Source organism: Tympanuchus pallidicinctus, unplaced genomic scaffold (genome assembly GCF_026119805.1).
Source record: "Tympanuchus pallidicinctus isolate F22 unplaced genomic scaffold, pur_lepc_1.0 scaffold3, whole genome shotgun sequence".
Lineage (NCBI taxonomy): Eukaryota > Metazoa > Chordata > Aves > Galliformes > Phasianidae > Tympanuchus > Tympanuchus pallidicinctus.
Genome location: NW_026294747.1, coordinates 17,248,312 through 17,264,277, shown reverse-complemented (window position 1 = coordinate 17,264,277; position 15,966 = coordinate 17,248,312). Strand labels below are relative to the sequence as shown.

Genomic DNA, 15,966 nt, shown 5'->3' with positions numbered 1-15,966 from the left:
AGTCACTGATGTGGAACAATGCACTGTTGTACAGCTAGGATTAGACTCCAAATCAAGGCAGCTACATCCATAGTGACTTCTGGAAGTGGTCCCTGGCCCATGCTGATTTCCAGGCCCTTCAGTGGCTCTGGCTGGGATTGCCCTTGCAGATGCCTGCCAAGCAGGATTTAGCAGCCCAACAGGCAGTTCAGCACTCAGGAATGTGCTCAAGTTGTGGTGCGTAACCTGTATTGCTGCCATCTGTATTGCTGTCCAGGAGGGAGTGTTTGTCTGACCCTTCTCTGATTACAGTTTGGGATTAAGCTTTTGCACATCAAGTGTTCACAGGAATCATCCCAACATCTTGTGTATGCTTTATCTCCTTTTAAGTGGGGCACGAGTGCTAAGTACTTAAGGAATCTGAGCTCCAGTCACAATGAAGGTGTACATCTTACTATCAAGAGTAGTATGCAAATTGCCTAGGCATCTAACAGCTTTTGACAGTTATGACTTTGGGGAAATAAAATACTTTTCACAGAATCATAGTACTATAGAATCATTTGAGTTGGAAGAAACGCTTAAAGATCATCTAGTCCAACTCCCCTGCAATGAACAGGAACACCTACACTAGATCAGGTTGCTCAGAGCCCTGTCCAGCCTGACCTTGAATGTCTCCAGTGAACAGAACAGGGCTTCCACCACCTCTTTGGGCAAAGACAAATGTTTTTATTGGCTCTTTCCTCAGTTCCTTTAAGCTGTTAGATCCTTGCATAAGAACTTATTTGACAGGTTAAATTCTAGAACTCTTGGTTACAAAGCAATTGAAATCTGAAGGGGCTTAGATGATGTTTGGTGTTTAACTGCAAGTTAAACTCTTTCTTATTTCTGGAAGTATATAGCCATTGCTCTTTAGTGTATGGCAGCATTATCCTTGGCTGTTCTTCCTTTGTTGTGCAAGTTCCCGACGCTCCTTTTCTGATCGGTCCTTCCTTGCTTCATCTGGCTTTTGCTGTCTGTGAATGGTTTGGGTTGTTTTAATTTTATGCACAGAAAATAAAATTGATAACAATCCTGCAACTCTTGCCTCAGGTGAGGCTGGAATTCTCTAATAGAAAAGGTGGTATTTTCACTAGTGTTTCATTCGTCTCTCTCTCTTTCATGTCCATGTTCAGTTCTGTGGCATGCCTATTTCGATAATATGCTCCTGATGAATTGCTACATTTTTATATGGTTTTACAGCTACACTGTGTTCCTAAAATGTCAGTGCGTAACAGCACTGATTCATCCAATGCATTGCACAGCCAACTTCTGTTTGTGAAGCAGGCAATTCTGTTGCTAACTTTAGGTGTTGAAAGAAAGAGGAGGGCAGTTTTGTGTTCCTTTTGGACGCCTAGGTAGAAAAAAAAAACAACACAAACCTTTCCAATGAAATGCTTCCCACTTGTTTTGGTGCAGAATTTGACCACACTGCTGTGAAGTAAATGTTTCTAAAAGACAGGCTTCAACATCTTATTGCCACTTCAGGCATCCACAGACTCGAAGCAATGTATAAGGCAGAAACTGCTCTACTGGCTTTGCCTTTTACTTGCAAGGATGCTGCCTCAGGACTGGCATTCTGTGTAGGCTAGGTGGAGCTGCTTTAAAGGCCAGAAAATTTCCTCATGCTCCATGAGTCATCAGATCAGTAAAAATAGATTTTTACATCCAAGTATTTACAAATAAAATCAAAGTTAATGAAAGGTTTGTTGGTGATTCTTATCCACTGTGACAGAATGCTCTGTGGAGTCTGCTGTTGTACTTCCAAGATGGTTGTTCACAAACTGAAGTAAATCATTCCGTCTCAATGTAGAAGGTTTTTGTGTTTACATTTTTGTTGGAGATTATTAAAAAAGTGACACTGTGCACAGTAAGTAAATTCAGACTTTACTTCTTTGAGGTGGTAATAGAAAGACTCATCATGACTTAACAGAGTTGCTCCTATAAACAAGTTTGTTTTCTTTAAAGAGAACTGAAAAGTTGTCTTTTGATGATTCTGAGTTTCTGTTTTGTTAATGTTTGTAGCACTCTATGTATGTGTTGCTGTCTTATAGTTACAGATAGACACTAATACCCTTTTAAAGTGAAGAATGAGTAGGATTTCTATTGTTAGCCTTGTGAATGTACCTAGTGAATTCTGACACTCCTCTGCAAAAGTAGATACTTTTTTTTTTTTTTTTTTTTTTTTTTTTTTTTGCTAATATTCAGATAAGTCAGTGGATATAAACTTCTGTTTCTGTACAAGTATTTATCAACCTAAATTATTTTTGTTACTAAAAGCTTTTAGAATAGGTTTCCTTTATATTTAACCATGGGCAGATGGTTAGAAATATGATGGAACTTGATGTTGGTGCAGCGATTGCCTTGGCTGCTCTTTCTCAACTATTTAGACCCTAAGGAGTGTTTTCCATCCAGACCCAAACCCTGCAAATTGCTTGGTTAATTTGCATCAGTTACTACAGTTTGAATAGCTCAGTCCATTAGCACTGAGGTCCACAGGCATAGACTGTATTATAGTTAGTCAGTATGGCTATTGAAGTCAGTGAGTATTTGGATAAAGTTAATTAAAGCGGGGCTTTGCTGACTGAAAGGATGTCTTCCTGTAGTTTAGGTCAGCTGCATGATTTGACTGGGCAAACAACAGTCAAATGATGCAGTGGTCTTGTAACAACAAATGGTGCAAAACTTAGTATTGCCCACAGGCTTGATAGCTTAACAAATTAAGAAAACCTGCCCATAGAGATAATAATGTATACTAAGTATTAACATGTAAAAACTTGCTCCTTTCCCAACATAAATTATTGTAGACAGACTTCAAATAGAATGTACTTTACTATGAACCACTGTGTGTCTTTACTATGAGGCACTGTGTGCTTCTAATCCAGCTGGAAATCCTCTTGTTAAGGTTTCTGTTTCCACTATTTGTGATCTTTCATAAAGGTAGCGTATTGCATATCTGAACAAGGAATATTAGCTTTTTTTTTTATTTTATTTGAATCTCTCTTCTGTAGCTTTTATTCTTTTGTCTGAAAATGTGAAGGACAAGATAATTGTCTACAAGTTTCACTTTGAGACAGAAATGTTTTACTGTATTTTATTCTAAGTTTATGAGTTTTAAGAACGTGATGTATGTCCTGTAAAAAAACTGAGAAGCAATTCTGAAATTAAGGCAGAATACAGTGAATTCTAATATGACTTTAAGAAATATTTACTTCTATATGCTATAAGATTAGGCATTCCTACTTAAAGAAAACTAAAGGAGCAGTAGTTTTTTATTCTTACCAGTGCAGATGCATTTTCTGGAAAATGACTGTTTGTAGGAGGAGGACATACAGATTATCTATACTTGATGATAACATGTTGTCAATATATCTGTGTAATCTCTGTAAAGGCTTTAGCTGACAATCTTCGGAATGTATGAACAAATCAGTTTACATTACATGCATAATGCTTAACTTTAAATTGTGTTGCCAGTATAATGTGTGCTTACCAAAGGAAAAGGAATATTAGACTGCATTTCTAACACTAGCAAACAGATCTGTATTTTGATACGTAGTTTAGAATCCTAATGGCCTTTAATGTAGGTATGCAGAGTTTTAAAAATAGAAGGGCAGAGCCTGCTATCTTATACTTATTGTAAATACTTATCAAGTGGTTCATTCAGAATTCAAATAAAGATCCATTGTCTTCTCAGTGCTTACATAATTCCACCATGCTCCTGATTTTGAAAAGGATGTATTTTTAGGGTTGAATACAACATCATATTTTTGCAAGGAGTTGAGAATTAGTTAACTAGGGTCTGAAACATATAGTCTCTTCATAGGCCAGAGTGTGGCAGCTGAGTGCTGCTCTCAGGCTGTAGCTTTGCCAGCAACAAACCATACCCTTGGGTGCCCCAGGACCAGCACTGCCAACTAATTGAGGGAAGGGATTGTCCTGCTCTACACTGCACTGATGTGGCCTCACCTTGAGTACTATGTATACTTCTGGGCACCACAGTACAAAAATGACATTAAACTATTAGAGAGTGTCCAAGGAAGAGCTGCAAAGATGCAGAAGGGTTGAAAATGGAAGACATATGAGGTGTGACTGAAGCCTTTGGTTGGCTCAGCCCAAACCGAGGAGGCTGAAAGGAGGTATTGTGGCCACCTACAGCTCCCTATGAGGGGAGTGCAGAGCCAGGCACTGATCTTTCACAGGTGGCAGTGAGAGAACTCAATGGAATACCATGGAGTTGCAACGTGGGAAGGTCGGGCTGAATATCAGGAAAATGTACTTCACCGGAGGGCAGTGGGCATGGAACAGGCTCCCCAGGGCAATGGTCACAGCCCCAAGCTGCCAGAGTTCTAGGAGTGTTTGGGCAGTGCTCTCAGACATATGGTCTGAATTTTGGGTGGTCCTGTGAGGAGCCCAGAGCTGGACTCAGTGATTCTTTTTGGACCCTTCCAACTATGATTCTACAGTTCTACTCATTACTGTCCCCACACACCCTCTGTGCTACACAAATGAAGCTCCTAATGAACAGCTCCAAGAATAGGTTAGCTTAGAATCACAGTCTGTCCCAAATGGATTTTGTTCTCTGTGTGGACCTGAAAAGAACCATCTCAGAGAAGCTGACAGGTGCAAAGGGGCATACGCTCATGTAGCACTGCCAACAGGATGCTTGTCCAAGGCTTATCAGATGAACACAGACCTGCTCCTCCCACTGGGCCTGGCAGGCAGGTCTCAAAGTGAACTTCTGAAGCATGCAACTATAACCAATCCTTGGAGTGGTCTGGATTAAAACTAGACTCTTTCTTTTCCTCTGAAGTCAGCTTGCCTGCAGAGCCTCACAGAGATGGTGTAGGATGGGTAACCAGCAGGGGAAAGCAGAGGGGAGGAGGCTGTTAAACTTGCTTTTCTACTACAGAACAGTAGCCTGAACGTGCATCTAGGACTGTATTCTCTTCACATGAAGAAGCAGTTTGCTCTTGACCTCAAAACCACCCCCAGCAGACATGCATGACAATGGATATGTCAGAGATATGAGGTGAAAGCAGCTGCCAGTTGCAGTGGTTAAGCAGTTTTGGATTTTCATGCATGCTTTCATCTGTGAAGGGCTGATAAGCTAGAGATGTTTCATTAGTATATGGGTGACCTCTGGTTTGCTATTTCTGGTACTCAAAGGTCAGCTGGCTGCGTATCATACCTTATAGACTATAATAGCAGCTGGAATTAATATTAGAAAATTCTGTTGCACTTCAAACTCCATTTAAATGTTACTGAATTTTAAATTAGAACACATTTTTGAGAAGCATGGGAATTTGCAAAAAGAAAAAAAAAAAAAAATATCTAGCAGCTTATCATCATGGAGTTTATTTTAAGAAAAACAGAAGCAAATGTACCTCAAGCTGGACTGTCAGGTGCCAGTGGAACTCAGGGTTACAAAGTAAGTGCATGCTGGAAAGATACAAAGAGTAACAAATAAATACAGTGACAATAGAACTAGGGCAAGAGGTTAGGTACAACCAAATCCAACCTGGGTGATTAAATTAGGCCACTCCTGTCCTAAAAGCCACTGTATGTATCTGGCCAGCCAAATGGAATGTTTGGCTCTGCTGTGGAGTCGGTCAGGTCAGTGGAGAGGGAAGAGGAGAAAGATTTGGTGGAGGAAAAAAAAGGTGGCATCTTAGGTTGTGGTCTTTCTAGCTATGAACCTCTGAAGCTTGTTGCCAGATACGATCCTCCTGTCTAATGTATGGTCTGATAACTGTTCTGGATGTACAGAATTGAGGAGAGGTCAGAGACCTGTGCAGACAACCACTGGACTTCTTTTGTTCGTCTTTGACATTCCCAGGCCATTAAATACTCATTCTTCTAAACAGGTTGAAATATCAAGTATAGGTGTCAACCTTGTACTGCTTCATATCAGTATACACCCACTGGGTGTTACACTTTTCTGAAGGTTCCTCAGAAATAAAAACATTTTCAGGTGTGCGTGTGAGAGTGCAAAACAGATGTGCAGAATTAACTTGTTTTTATTCCTAGGAGAAGTTATCACATGAAAAACTGCCACCTCTCACACCTGAAAGCCATTGGACAAAATCATCCTAAGTGTAATTTAATTGATTACATTACACTGCAGTTCAATCAACTGCAATAAAGTTAATTGAACCTCTCCTAAGGAATGTGACTTGAGCCAAATGATTCAAAGTAGTACCAAGGTACTGATTAATGGAGGCAATTATTTTTAGTAGGAATGGGTCCAAGTAATTGAGTGATGCTTAAATGTTCTGTATAATGTGGTCTCATGAGGACAGTAGTTGCTTACTTTCAGCAAATTTCAGATCAAGTATAGGTACAAAACATTCAAAAATTTGAGATTTAAGTGACTATACCTTCCAAACTTTGTCATGGGTAAGAGATATATAGCACTCCTCAAGTCAGCTGCTTTTCTTTTAGTGTGTTTGTTTAACTCTGTCTCCAAACATAACCACTGGGTTCTGCGCAGAAACATTACTGCTGTTTTGTCTTTCTTGGCAATATTTTCAATGGGGCAAAATGAGATGCTACAGAGTAACCATTTTGATATTTTTCTATCAATTAGTTTTTTGAGTGAGGCTGGATTTGTTTTATAAATGCCCTAAATTAAAGTAAGAGAAGTTTCCTTAGAATGTTCAGCTGTGTTTTCTTGCTATGCTTATCTATTTGCATGTTTATGTGCATGGTCACTTGAGCAAAATTTACAACTCTTCTGAAAAAAAGACTGGTGCTTTTACAGTTTTTAACCCATGTTAGGATCAAATATTTTGTTGCTGAATTTAAAGTCATATTTGCCATTGGCCATATGTTAATAGCTCCACAGGTGAAATGTAGATTAGGTGAAATGCATGTGAAAAGTAGTCCATCTTTGTAAGTTAGCTTGAATGGTAACGTATGTTTAAAACAAACAAACAAAAAATTAGAACCACCGCCACCAATCAAAACTAGCTGGTTTTGAAGTGCTAGTCAGCAGTTGTGTTCCATCTAGGCCTTAGATTCTTTGTCATAATAGATTATTAAAGTTCTTATTTAGCCAAGAGAGGAAATTGTACTCATCTGGTCTGCTTGTATTGTGTGTGGAAAGTATAGAGTAAATAGACCTTTAGGTTATTGCCAGTTTGAGCAGGAAAAAAAACAAGGGTATAAACAAGTCGTATACAGACGTAGGTGAAAATTGGAAAAAGTGGGGTCACATTATCAAGGTTCTGGGTCTAACTGGAATAACAAGGAAAAGAACTCAAAGTAGTTCCAAGAGGGAGCTTGGTTTTATGTTAAGAAATACATTATGTGATGCAGTTGCCATGACGACAAAAGAGTCTGGAGTTTATGTTCTGAGGTGTCTCTTCGTTCCCATGCTTCTATCAGAAATAGATGTTCTTAAGTGCAGCTGAAGATTAACAGTACTGGTGCTACGTGAGGGTATGGTGAGATGCAAGCTAAAGCTCTCCCCAACAGCGTGGCTTAGCAATCTGAAGAGACAGAACAGGTTCCTGCTGCAGCTCAGAAAACAACAGCTTTGCCACTGCTAAATCTCTTGCAGGAAAAGTCTGGTGCGTAGCTGGAGCAGCCCTGGAGACCTTATGGTTCAGCCCATCCTGCTGCCCTCACTGAGTGGGGGCACCGTGTTGTGCTCTTCTCTTTTGGCAGAGCAGATGAAAGAGAAAAGGCACAATACTCCCTCAGAAGAACCTGCCTCTCTCTTCTTTATATCCTTCCATGCATTACAGCCACCAATCCAGGCAAATCTGCAAGCAAGTGGATTTGTGACATGTTCAAACAGCGGCACATGCACAACTCCGTGGTTACTTGAAATGCAAAAGTGTCATTTGAGACTACAAAACTACTTACATGCTATTTGGTTGGTACCAGTTGTAATTGGGTTAGTGTGTACTAAGGTTATAAAGATGGTGGATTTATTAAAAAAGTATCTAGGCCAGGGCTTGTAACTATGTATCATAGGGTTTAGTCTTATTTTTTGGTTGTTTTTTCAAGCAGTTCAATGGAGGGCAAGAGAGATCTGGGAAGTGTTTGAAACTCCAAGGTGGATTTATTCACCGTTGCACCTCTGATTTGGTCACTATGAGAAAAATGATCAGGTTTTGTCTCCTTAGTTACCATGAAAAATGACTGATTACATTTTTCACTGACAGAAGTTTTGATAATGGAAGAATTAGGTTGCTGCATGTATTGAAGAAATTAAGATATATATATATATATATTTAATAATAGAACAGAATCTGTAAAGGTCTCTTTGTCTGATAATGTTTCTTCTTTTGCACCTTCCTACGGGAAGGCTGCTCTGATGAATATTTTCCAGCTCATACATCTGCTATCCTACAATGTACAGGTTATTTTATTTCATTTTAGTTTTTCAACCTATTGTATGGTTATACATTCTGGGGGTCAGGGGGAAGGATTTCCATGCAGCCTGTTCCATTATTCATAAAATCTACCTCTGCATCTCCAGGAGGTACATAAACAGTGTTCTTTTCCAAAATTCTACATTTTTAAATAATAGTATTTCTTCTTTGCTCTCCTAAATTTGTTCACATATGTAAGATAGATACATGCATTTAAATGGTGAAGAGTCTGTTTTATAATCAAACATTGAAAAGAACAAACTTATACAGTAGGATCTTCTGTGTGAGATGTGTACTGTAAAGAATAATTCACTGTTTCAATTTCTTTAAGATATGGATAGGCACATTTCTTGGAGGGAGGGAGGGCATATTCATGAAAGTTTAATCTTCGTCTTTATTGCTAGAGTACATTTTGTGATATCACCCATAAGTTACTTATCTGTTTTCCATTCAGATTTACTTTAAAACAGTATCTAGCATATCCTTGTCCTTTTCTAAACTTCCTTCATTTCTTAAACTGTTGTCATTCTCAGTCCTGTGTGCATATCCCACATGTTATCAGGATTATAAGGTTGCCTGAAGAGAAGCATCTCTATCTTTGTAAAGTTCCAGAAAAGTTTATTGATGTCATGGGTATTCATATATCATTCTTTTTATGGAGGGCTCTTTCTTGTAGAGATTATTTCTAACAGAAAAAAAAAGAAAAAAAAAAAAAAAGAGAAAAAAAAAAGATTACCCAACTGGAGACCACATCATTCTATAATCTTAAAATACCATGATTTTAATTGAGTTTGTGAGTTTTAGAGATTGCTGTATGCTCAGTAAGATCAAGTTAGAATGGTCTTCAGTATTAAGAATAGTGAGGATAGCCCGTAGTCTTTGTCTCCAGTGTACTCCACATTTTTTCATTATATGTTGAGAGAACACTCATGTTTGAGGATAGAATTTCTCATTGGTGGTGTTCAAAGCTCCTTGTGCATGACGAATGTCATCGTTATTTGAAGTCTCTGTTTTGGAGCTTCAAGCATGTGTAAACACCTTGAATGCCAGCCCCAAAGACCTGAAATGTAGTGTGTTCTCCAAGAGGGCGCTGGAGGGATCAAGGACATGTTTGCAGTAGTCACAGTGGTAGAAAGTGTAGAAGAGACACAGTGCACTGTTTTTTGTCTTGGGGAATTGAATAGCTCATGCTCAAGTATTTTGCATAACCACAGAAACGTATTAAATAGCAAGGATGTGAATAAATGGTTTAGTGAGCCAATAGAAAGGGATGAATCCAGATAACCATGTCGAGGTGATGACGAGTATTAATGGTTGTCTTCTCTGACAATTTAGTGTCTTAAATGTATCCCGAAGTTATCTGGATTAGCCACCTATATGTACCTCCAGTTTCAACTGCAGACTGGTTCACCTGTATCTTCCCTAAATACTGATCACTAACATAAACATCGCTTTGCTTGCTTTTCTTTTGTATGGACTGCCTTTAGCTGTAAGATGACTAGCAGTGGTGCATCATATGGGGCAAAGGCTGAATAGCACAGTCTGTCTCCTGTCGCTGACTATTCAGCATCAGGTTTAAGTCATGTATGGTATGTGAAAGTAATGTTATAATTCATGAGGGTAATACTATTTCAAGATATAGAAATACAATGTATTGTACATCTCTAGTAAATTATCTGGGAAATTTAGCTGTTGAACAAATTTTTCTGATTTTTGTTTCCAGCTTTCTCTGAAGTCGTACTTTACCCATCCTGTAGCACTCTACTGATCTTAAAAACTGATGTGCATTAATTATGCGAAGTGGAAAAGGTGACATATAGGTGGAAACATAGGTGAAGGCATGTAGGTGAAAAAGTTTTCATACATAAATAAAAAAATCCCCCAAAATACAAGTTCAGCTTGAGAGGTCAGATTTTTGATTTACATTATTTTATGAAAATGTAGTTCTGTGAATTCGTATTATTTCATTATTAATTTCTTAAATCTTCTCAATTTGGGCCAATAACTTCTGTCTCTCTGGTCAGTTTTAACCATATGATGACAGAGTAGGATTTCAAAAATGTTAAGTCCCATGAGTTTTCCTGAGATCTGGAAATAGATGTTTGGCTTGTTGGATGACCAGCTGACAATGATGCAGCATGGAACCACCCATAGCACGTAATTATTTCTATAATATAGTTGTATATTTTTATCTGTTTTTGAAGAGAGAGAAAGTAATGTAAAAAATTTTGTGGAAGAAGTGAAAGAAAAGAAGAACTTTGCTTTTTGCAGTGAAAGGTCACAGAAAATATGCTTAAAGATTGGGTTGAAGAAGAGGGAGAGATACAAACCTGTGTCCACAAACTGATTTTGCTAGGTGGTTTATGGAGCATCCTTCTAAACACTTTGCCACTAAAGCAAAAATATTTTTTGTTGTGTTTCAAAGCCTGTGATCTTACTTTACACCAAATGCCCGTGTAGTGGATCTGAGTGTGTTATGGACCATAAAAATTTACCTTCTTCAGCTTGTTTTGCAAACCCAAATGAAATGCAGTAGTCATCTCTCCAATGCCAAAGCTTGAAGTGGAAACAAAGAAAGTATAGTCAAATTATTTATACCTGAAAATGTACTGAAACCATCAAACAAACATACTAGAACTCTGGTATGATACTAGATATTATCTAGTGTCCACTTCTACTGTCACTTAGCTTTTATATATTCAAGAAGACTCTGTGACTGAAATCCCAGTTCCTGTTGACAATTTTGATTTTGTTGTTGCTTTTTAATGATGCTAGTTTTACCCACTGAGCTTTTAAACATAGTGATCTTCAGATCTCCTATCAATACTTTTATTGTTGTAAAAGGAATCTTCTTGGTACTAGTTTTTAAACAAAACTACTATAAGCAATCATTTTAGAGGTTCTGTTTCTGAGACAGCTTTAAAAAAGATGTCTTATATATTTGCTCTTGCTTTAAATGTTAAATATCATTGCACATAATGATGTGAACAGATGGTGTGCTGCATAAGCTGTTTATCATTTTACACATCACTTTTTATTAGTGAAGTGTACATGTTTGATTAATATTAGCTTTTGATGTATTTGGAGTTGTCTGTTTTTTGACAGTGTTAGGAGATATATTCTAATCCATACGGATTTAAATTTTTACTCCAGTAGTAATAAAGTTGTTGCAATCGCTAGTTTTGAATTACATAAACCTTTTAATTGTGGAAAAGAATTAGCTGGTTTAGGTTTAAATATTGGAAAGAATTTCAGAAGTAGGAGGGTAACTATTCCTGCTAAAATGTTTTAGAGAAATTAAATGTAGATGTCATTGGTCCAGCTAAATAAACAGCATATCTTGAAATTAAGCACTAGATGCTAAGGTGTAAAATAAAACAGCAACAGTTCGATTCAGATCAATATTCTTTTATATCTTCCACCTACAGAATGAGAGAACTTTGTATTTGTCTGCTCAACGGGTCTGGATGTTCTGCAGGCATTACACCTATGTCAATTCAGTTGAAATTAAAAAAGCATCTCAAGAGGCATCTCAGGCTTACAGACATAGCACACAAGTAATGCGTTGAGATTTTTGACTGCTGTATTTTTTGAAAATATTGTTTACCAAAACATTATTTTGTTGTAAATATTCTTGTCTCATCTAAAACCTGGAAAATTTTCATGGATGAGACAATGATTTCTAGTTGTAAACCAGGGCTTGTAGTTCTGCTAAATGGCAATAACATTTAATGAGAGATTTTGCTCTAAACTGTAAATTCTTTAGAGTGTGAGATGCTCAGCCTGTCAGAATAAATAGAGGAAGCTAAAAACACTTACTTTGAAAATGACTGTTCATTTTGGAATGCTCTGGGTGATCTCGGTGAAATAGAACTGAGTCAGTTGTGCTTTGGATAAAGTTCAAATTCCCAGCATGTATTCTGGCAGCATCTTTTCTTCAATGATTCTATTCCTTAATATCTTTTATGTTCAAATAACACATGGCTGTGATTATATGCTGTGACTGTTCAGATTTCAAATAACTTTCACCAATTCCTTTTAGATTGTATAAAGAAATTACTTTTATCCACACTTATTTACAGATTTTTCTGCCTGTGTTTTCTTGTATGTGTAAGAATAACTGCTAGGGAAAGAATTTATGAATTTATTAAAGAAATTATGCTGTAGTACTAAGAATTACCTAGGGACTATATTTTTTAAAGTTTAATGTTGAATGCAGGTTAAGTTTAATTGGTGTGACCATAATAGTTGGTCAGGGTTTCATGTTTTACCATTAAAATTATTCTGGAATGCTATAGTCCTGTTGCCTATGCTTCCCAAACACCAGATCCTTCTAGAAACGTGCAGAAGGAAAAATCTGGAAAAAGAGGAAAGGAGTGTCTCAAATAAAAGAATCCCTCTTGAACGTGCAGTTTCATTTCAGGAGTGAAAAATTTGGCTCCTGGATGATCTGAAAGGAAAGGATCTGAAAGGAAAAACTATAAATATCTCCTTTGTTATGTTAGAGAGAAAAATGCATGTAAACATTTGTGCCTAATCCATGGTGAATAATGACTATCATTCAAGAAAATATTTTAGTGTATGAAATGCTGAATGGTAGCACACCAATTGTTGCAAATAAAACAAGTCAAGGGAAATATCTGGTTAAACTCACTATGTGTTTCGTTGTTTTAACTGATAAGTAAATTAAATGCGTATTTCTTTTCCTGTTATCACCAACTACTTGAGGTTTCTTATATATATGTTTTCATTAAAAGACAGCAATTAGACATTCTGAATCTTCCTGTTCTTTCTACTTTCCGGGTTTAAAAACTGAAGGAACAGGCATTTTTGACGTTTTGATCTAAACGAATGCTTTCTGTCTTTGCAGGTTAATAATGAGAATGTTGTGAAAGTTGGCCACAGGCAGGTGGTGAATATGATCCGACAAGGGGGCAATCACCTAGTTCTAAAGGTTGTCACAGTAACAAGGAATCTTGATCCAGATGACACAGCTAGAAAGAAAGGTACATTTTTCTCTTTTCCTAATGGATTTTTTTTCAGTCTTGCTCTACAGAGAACAGGCTATGGGCACAAATCTAATTTATAAACTTCCCTTTTTCAATTTGTAATGCTCTTTTGCTATTTTGCTATTTATTTTAGAGTAATTGAATTCTGTTTACTTATGCATTCACATGTGACAAGAAGGGTCATTCCATTGTCAGGCTTGTCATGAAATTTCATCTTTGTGGATCTTTCATATATTATCAGTTGAAGGTGTAATCAAACTTCTTGACATGAGTGTCTCGATGGAGAAAACTCACAAAGAACTGATTATCATTTATTAATTAATTCCAAACATACTTGAAGTTAATTTGACTCCTGTTGAACTTACTGAGAATGTACAGGTTTTCAAATTTTTTTAAAGAAACTGTAAGATTAAGAAAAGCAAGCAATATATTTTGATTGAATTTCTGATAAAAGAAACAGTACATTAGAATCAGAAAATCATTCCAGGTGAATTCAAGTAGAGGGGTTGTCCCAGCCAGGGAGAATTCCCTCTTCTTCCTCTAAGTCAAAAATATGCATGGGTTCTTTTTCTGCCACTTGGTTGCTAACAAGAAAGCAGTGGCTCCAGGAAAGTTTAATGTAGCATCATGTGCTGCAAGACTTTGGAAAACAGTTGTCTGGGTACAAATATGGGGAAGTTTTTTCTCAGTTTAAAAGTGTAATTTTTTTTTTAACACTGTCTTTAGTAGAGATTATGGGATAATGTATAAAGACTGAGTTACTCTGTTAAGAATTGTAATGTTCTAACTTCCCCCTCCTCCTCCCACCCTCCAAAAAAAAAAAAAAAAAAGAAAGAAAGAAAGAAAGAAAAAAAAATTGAATTTTGCACTATTTCTTTCACCTTAGATGCTTCTTAACTTGCTCAGGTAAAAGTTACTCAGGGAAAATATTTGAATCAGAGAATCATAGAATGCCTTGAGTTGGAAGGGACCTTAAAGATCATCCATTTCCAACTCCCCTGTTGTGTTCCGAGCTGCCCCCCACCAGCTTAGGCTGCCCAGGGCTCCATGCAACCTGGCCTTGAATACCTCCAGGGTAGGCACTCACAACTTCTCTGGGCAGCTGTTGCCAGTGCCTCACTGCCTCTGACTAAAGAATTTCCTCTTAGTATGTAATCTGAATCTCTCCTCTTATCCTATCGTTATCAGACAATGTCAATAGTCAGCCTTGCTTCTGTTCATAAGCTCCTTTAAGTACTGGAAGGCCCACTTCTCAAGCTGTCCATGTCCCTCTGGATGGCATCCCTTCCTTCTGTTGTATCAACTGCACCACTCAGCCTGATGTGGTCTGCAGAGTTGCTGATGGTGCAGCTTCTCTCAAAAATTTGTTGTCTCTTTTCTCATCAGGAAAGAGCAGACTTCAAACTGGGTTTAATATGTGTAGCACTTTTGTAGCACGTACTGTATGTCTGGCACTGAACTTGAGCTATGTTTTTATGCTCTCGTGACATACTTTTGTTCAAATCTCTGTGAGAGGATGATAGAGCTTAACAGGGGAAAGATGATGCTTATATAGTGTATATAGGTGATACGAGAAGACAGTTGTCTACTTCCCTCTCTCATGCCTTCTTCTCCTCAAACTGCTTTGCCTTCTTTAGTCAGAATAGTGTAGCATAGTGTATGTTATTAATACTTCCGAATCCTTGATGTTTTGCCTGGTGTCCCACTGCCATTTCTGTTTACTGGACAACTCCAGCTTTCCTACCAACATTGGCATAATCTTTTCTGAAGTTACCTCCCCTTTCTGACCTCTGGAATGGATTATATCAATATGTTTTCTGGTTTGGCTACATTTGAAGCTAGCAGAAAAGATTTATCATCAGGATAATAAAACAGATGCTGGTTCTGAGCTAAATGATTGCCTTGATATTTTAAGCTTTACTTTGTGTTCTTTATCTCGAGAATCACCTGTTTCATCTTGTCTCACTGTAACTGTAAAGATGTAAATGTGAATCTTCTTTCTTATGTTTCTGAGATTTCTGAAATTAATCTGACAGAGGTTGGCTGGTCTCTAGGAGAGTTTTAGTTGTGTACATTTCTTAGAAGGAGGGGCACAAGTGCTGGGAGGCACTTTCTCTAGAAAGTCTTTTTCCTACTAAAAAATAGAAGGGCACAGTTATTTAGCTTTAACTGTTTCTATGTATCCTGTTACATAAAAGCTTACGGATGTGTCAAACAACCTACACTAAAAGTAGAAACAGTGCAGAAATCCAGTACATGAAAAGCATCTCAGGGTTTTTTCTCTGCATGTATGTATTTAATATTACCTTATTTAATGTGACATTATTTTAAATAAATCAGAAATTGTGTATGTTAATATAGTGGTTTAGAGAGGTTTATTTACTTATACTGTCTATCATTCTGTTTAACGCAAAGCCCCACCACCTCCTAAGCGAGCTCCAACCACTGCACTGACCTTGCGGTCTAAGTCAATGACCTCAGAGCTTGAAGAGCTTGGTAAGAAAGTGTTTTTTGACAAGCATGCTGGGATAAAGAAATGTAAATATATATATATGTATATG

The 15,966-nt window shown here is 37.5% G+C and overlaps 1 protein-coding gene across 7 annotated transcripts in view; it reads left to right on the top strand.

Moving 5' to 3' along the window:
• Window positions 1-15,966, top strand: part of SHANK2 (SH3 and multiple ankyrin repeat domains 2) — a 334,008-nt gene that overhangs the window by 280,870 nt on the left and 37,172 nt on the right. For all 7 annotated transcript variants that reach the window (XM_052693113.1, XM_052693116.1, XM_052693111.1 and 4 more), the window contains 2 exons: window positions 13,267-13,402; window positions 15,821-15,901. In XM_052693113.1, coding sequence (XP_052549073.1) covers window positions 13,267-13,402; window positions 15,821-15,901 — 217 coding nt within the window. The remainder of the gene's footprint in view (window positions 1-13,266; window positions 13,403-15,820; window positions 15,902-15,966) is intronic.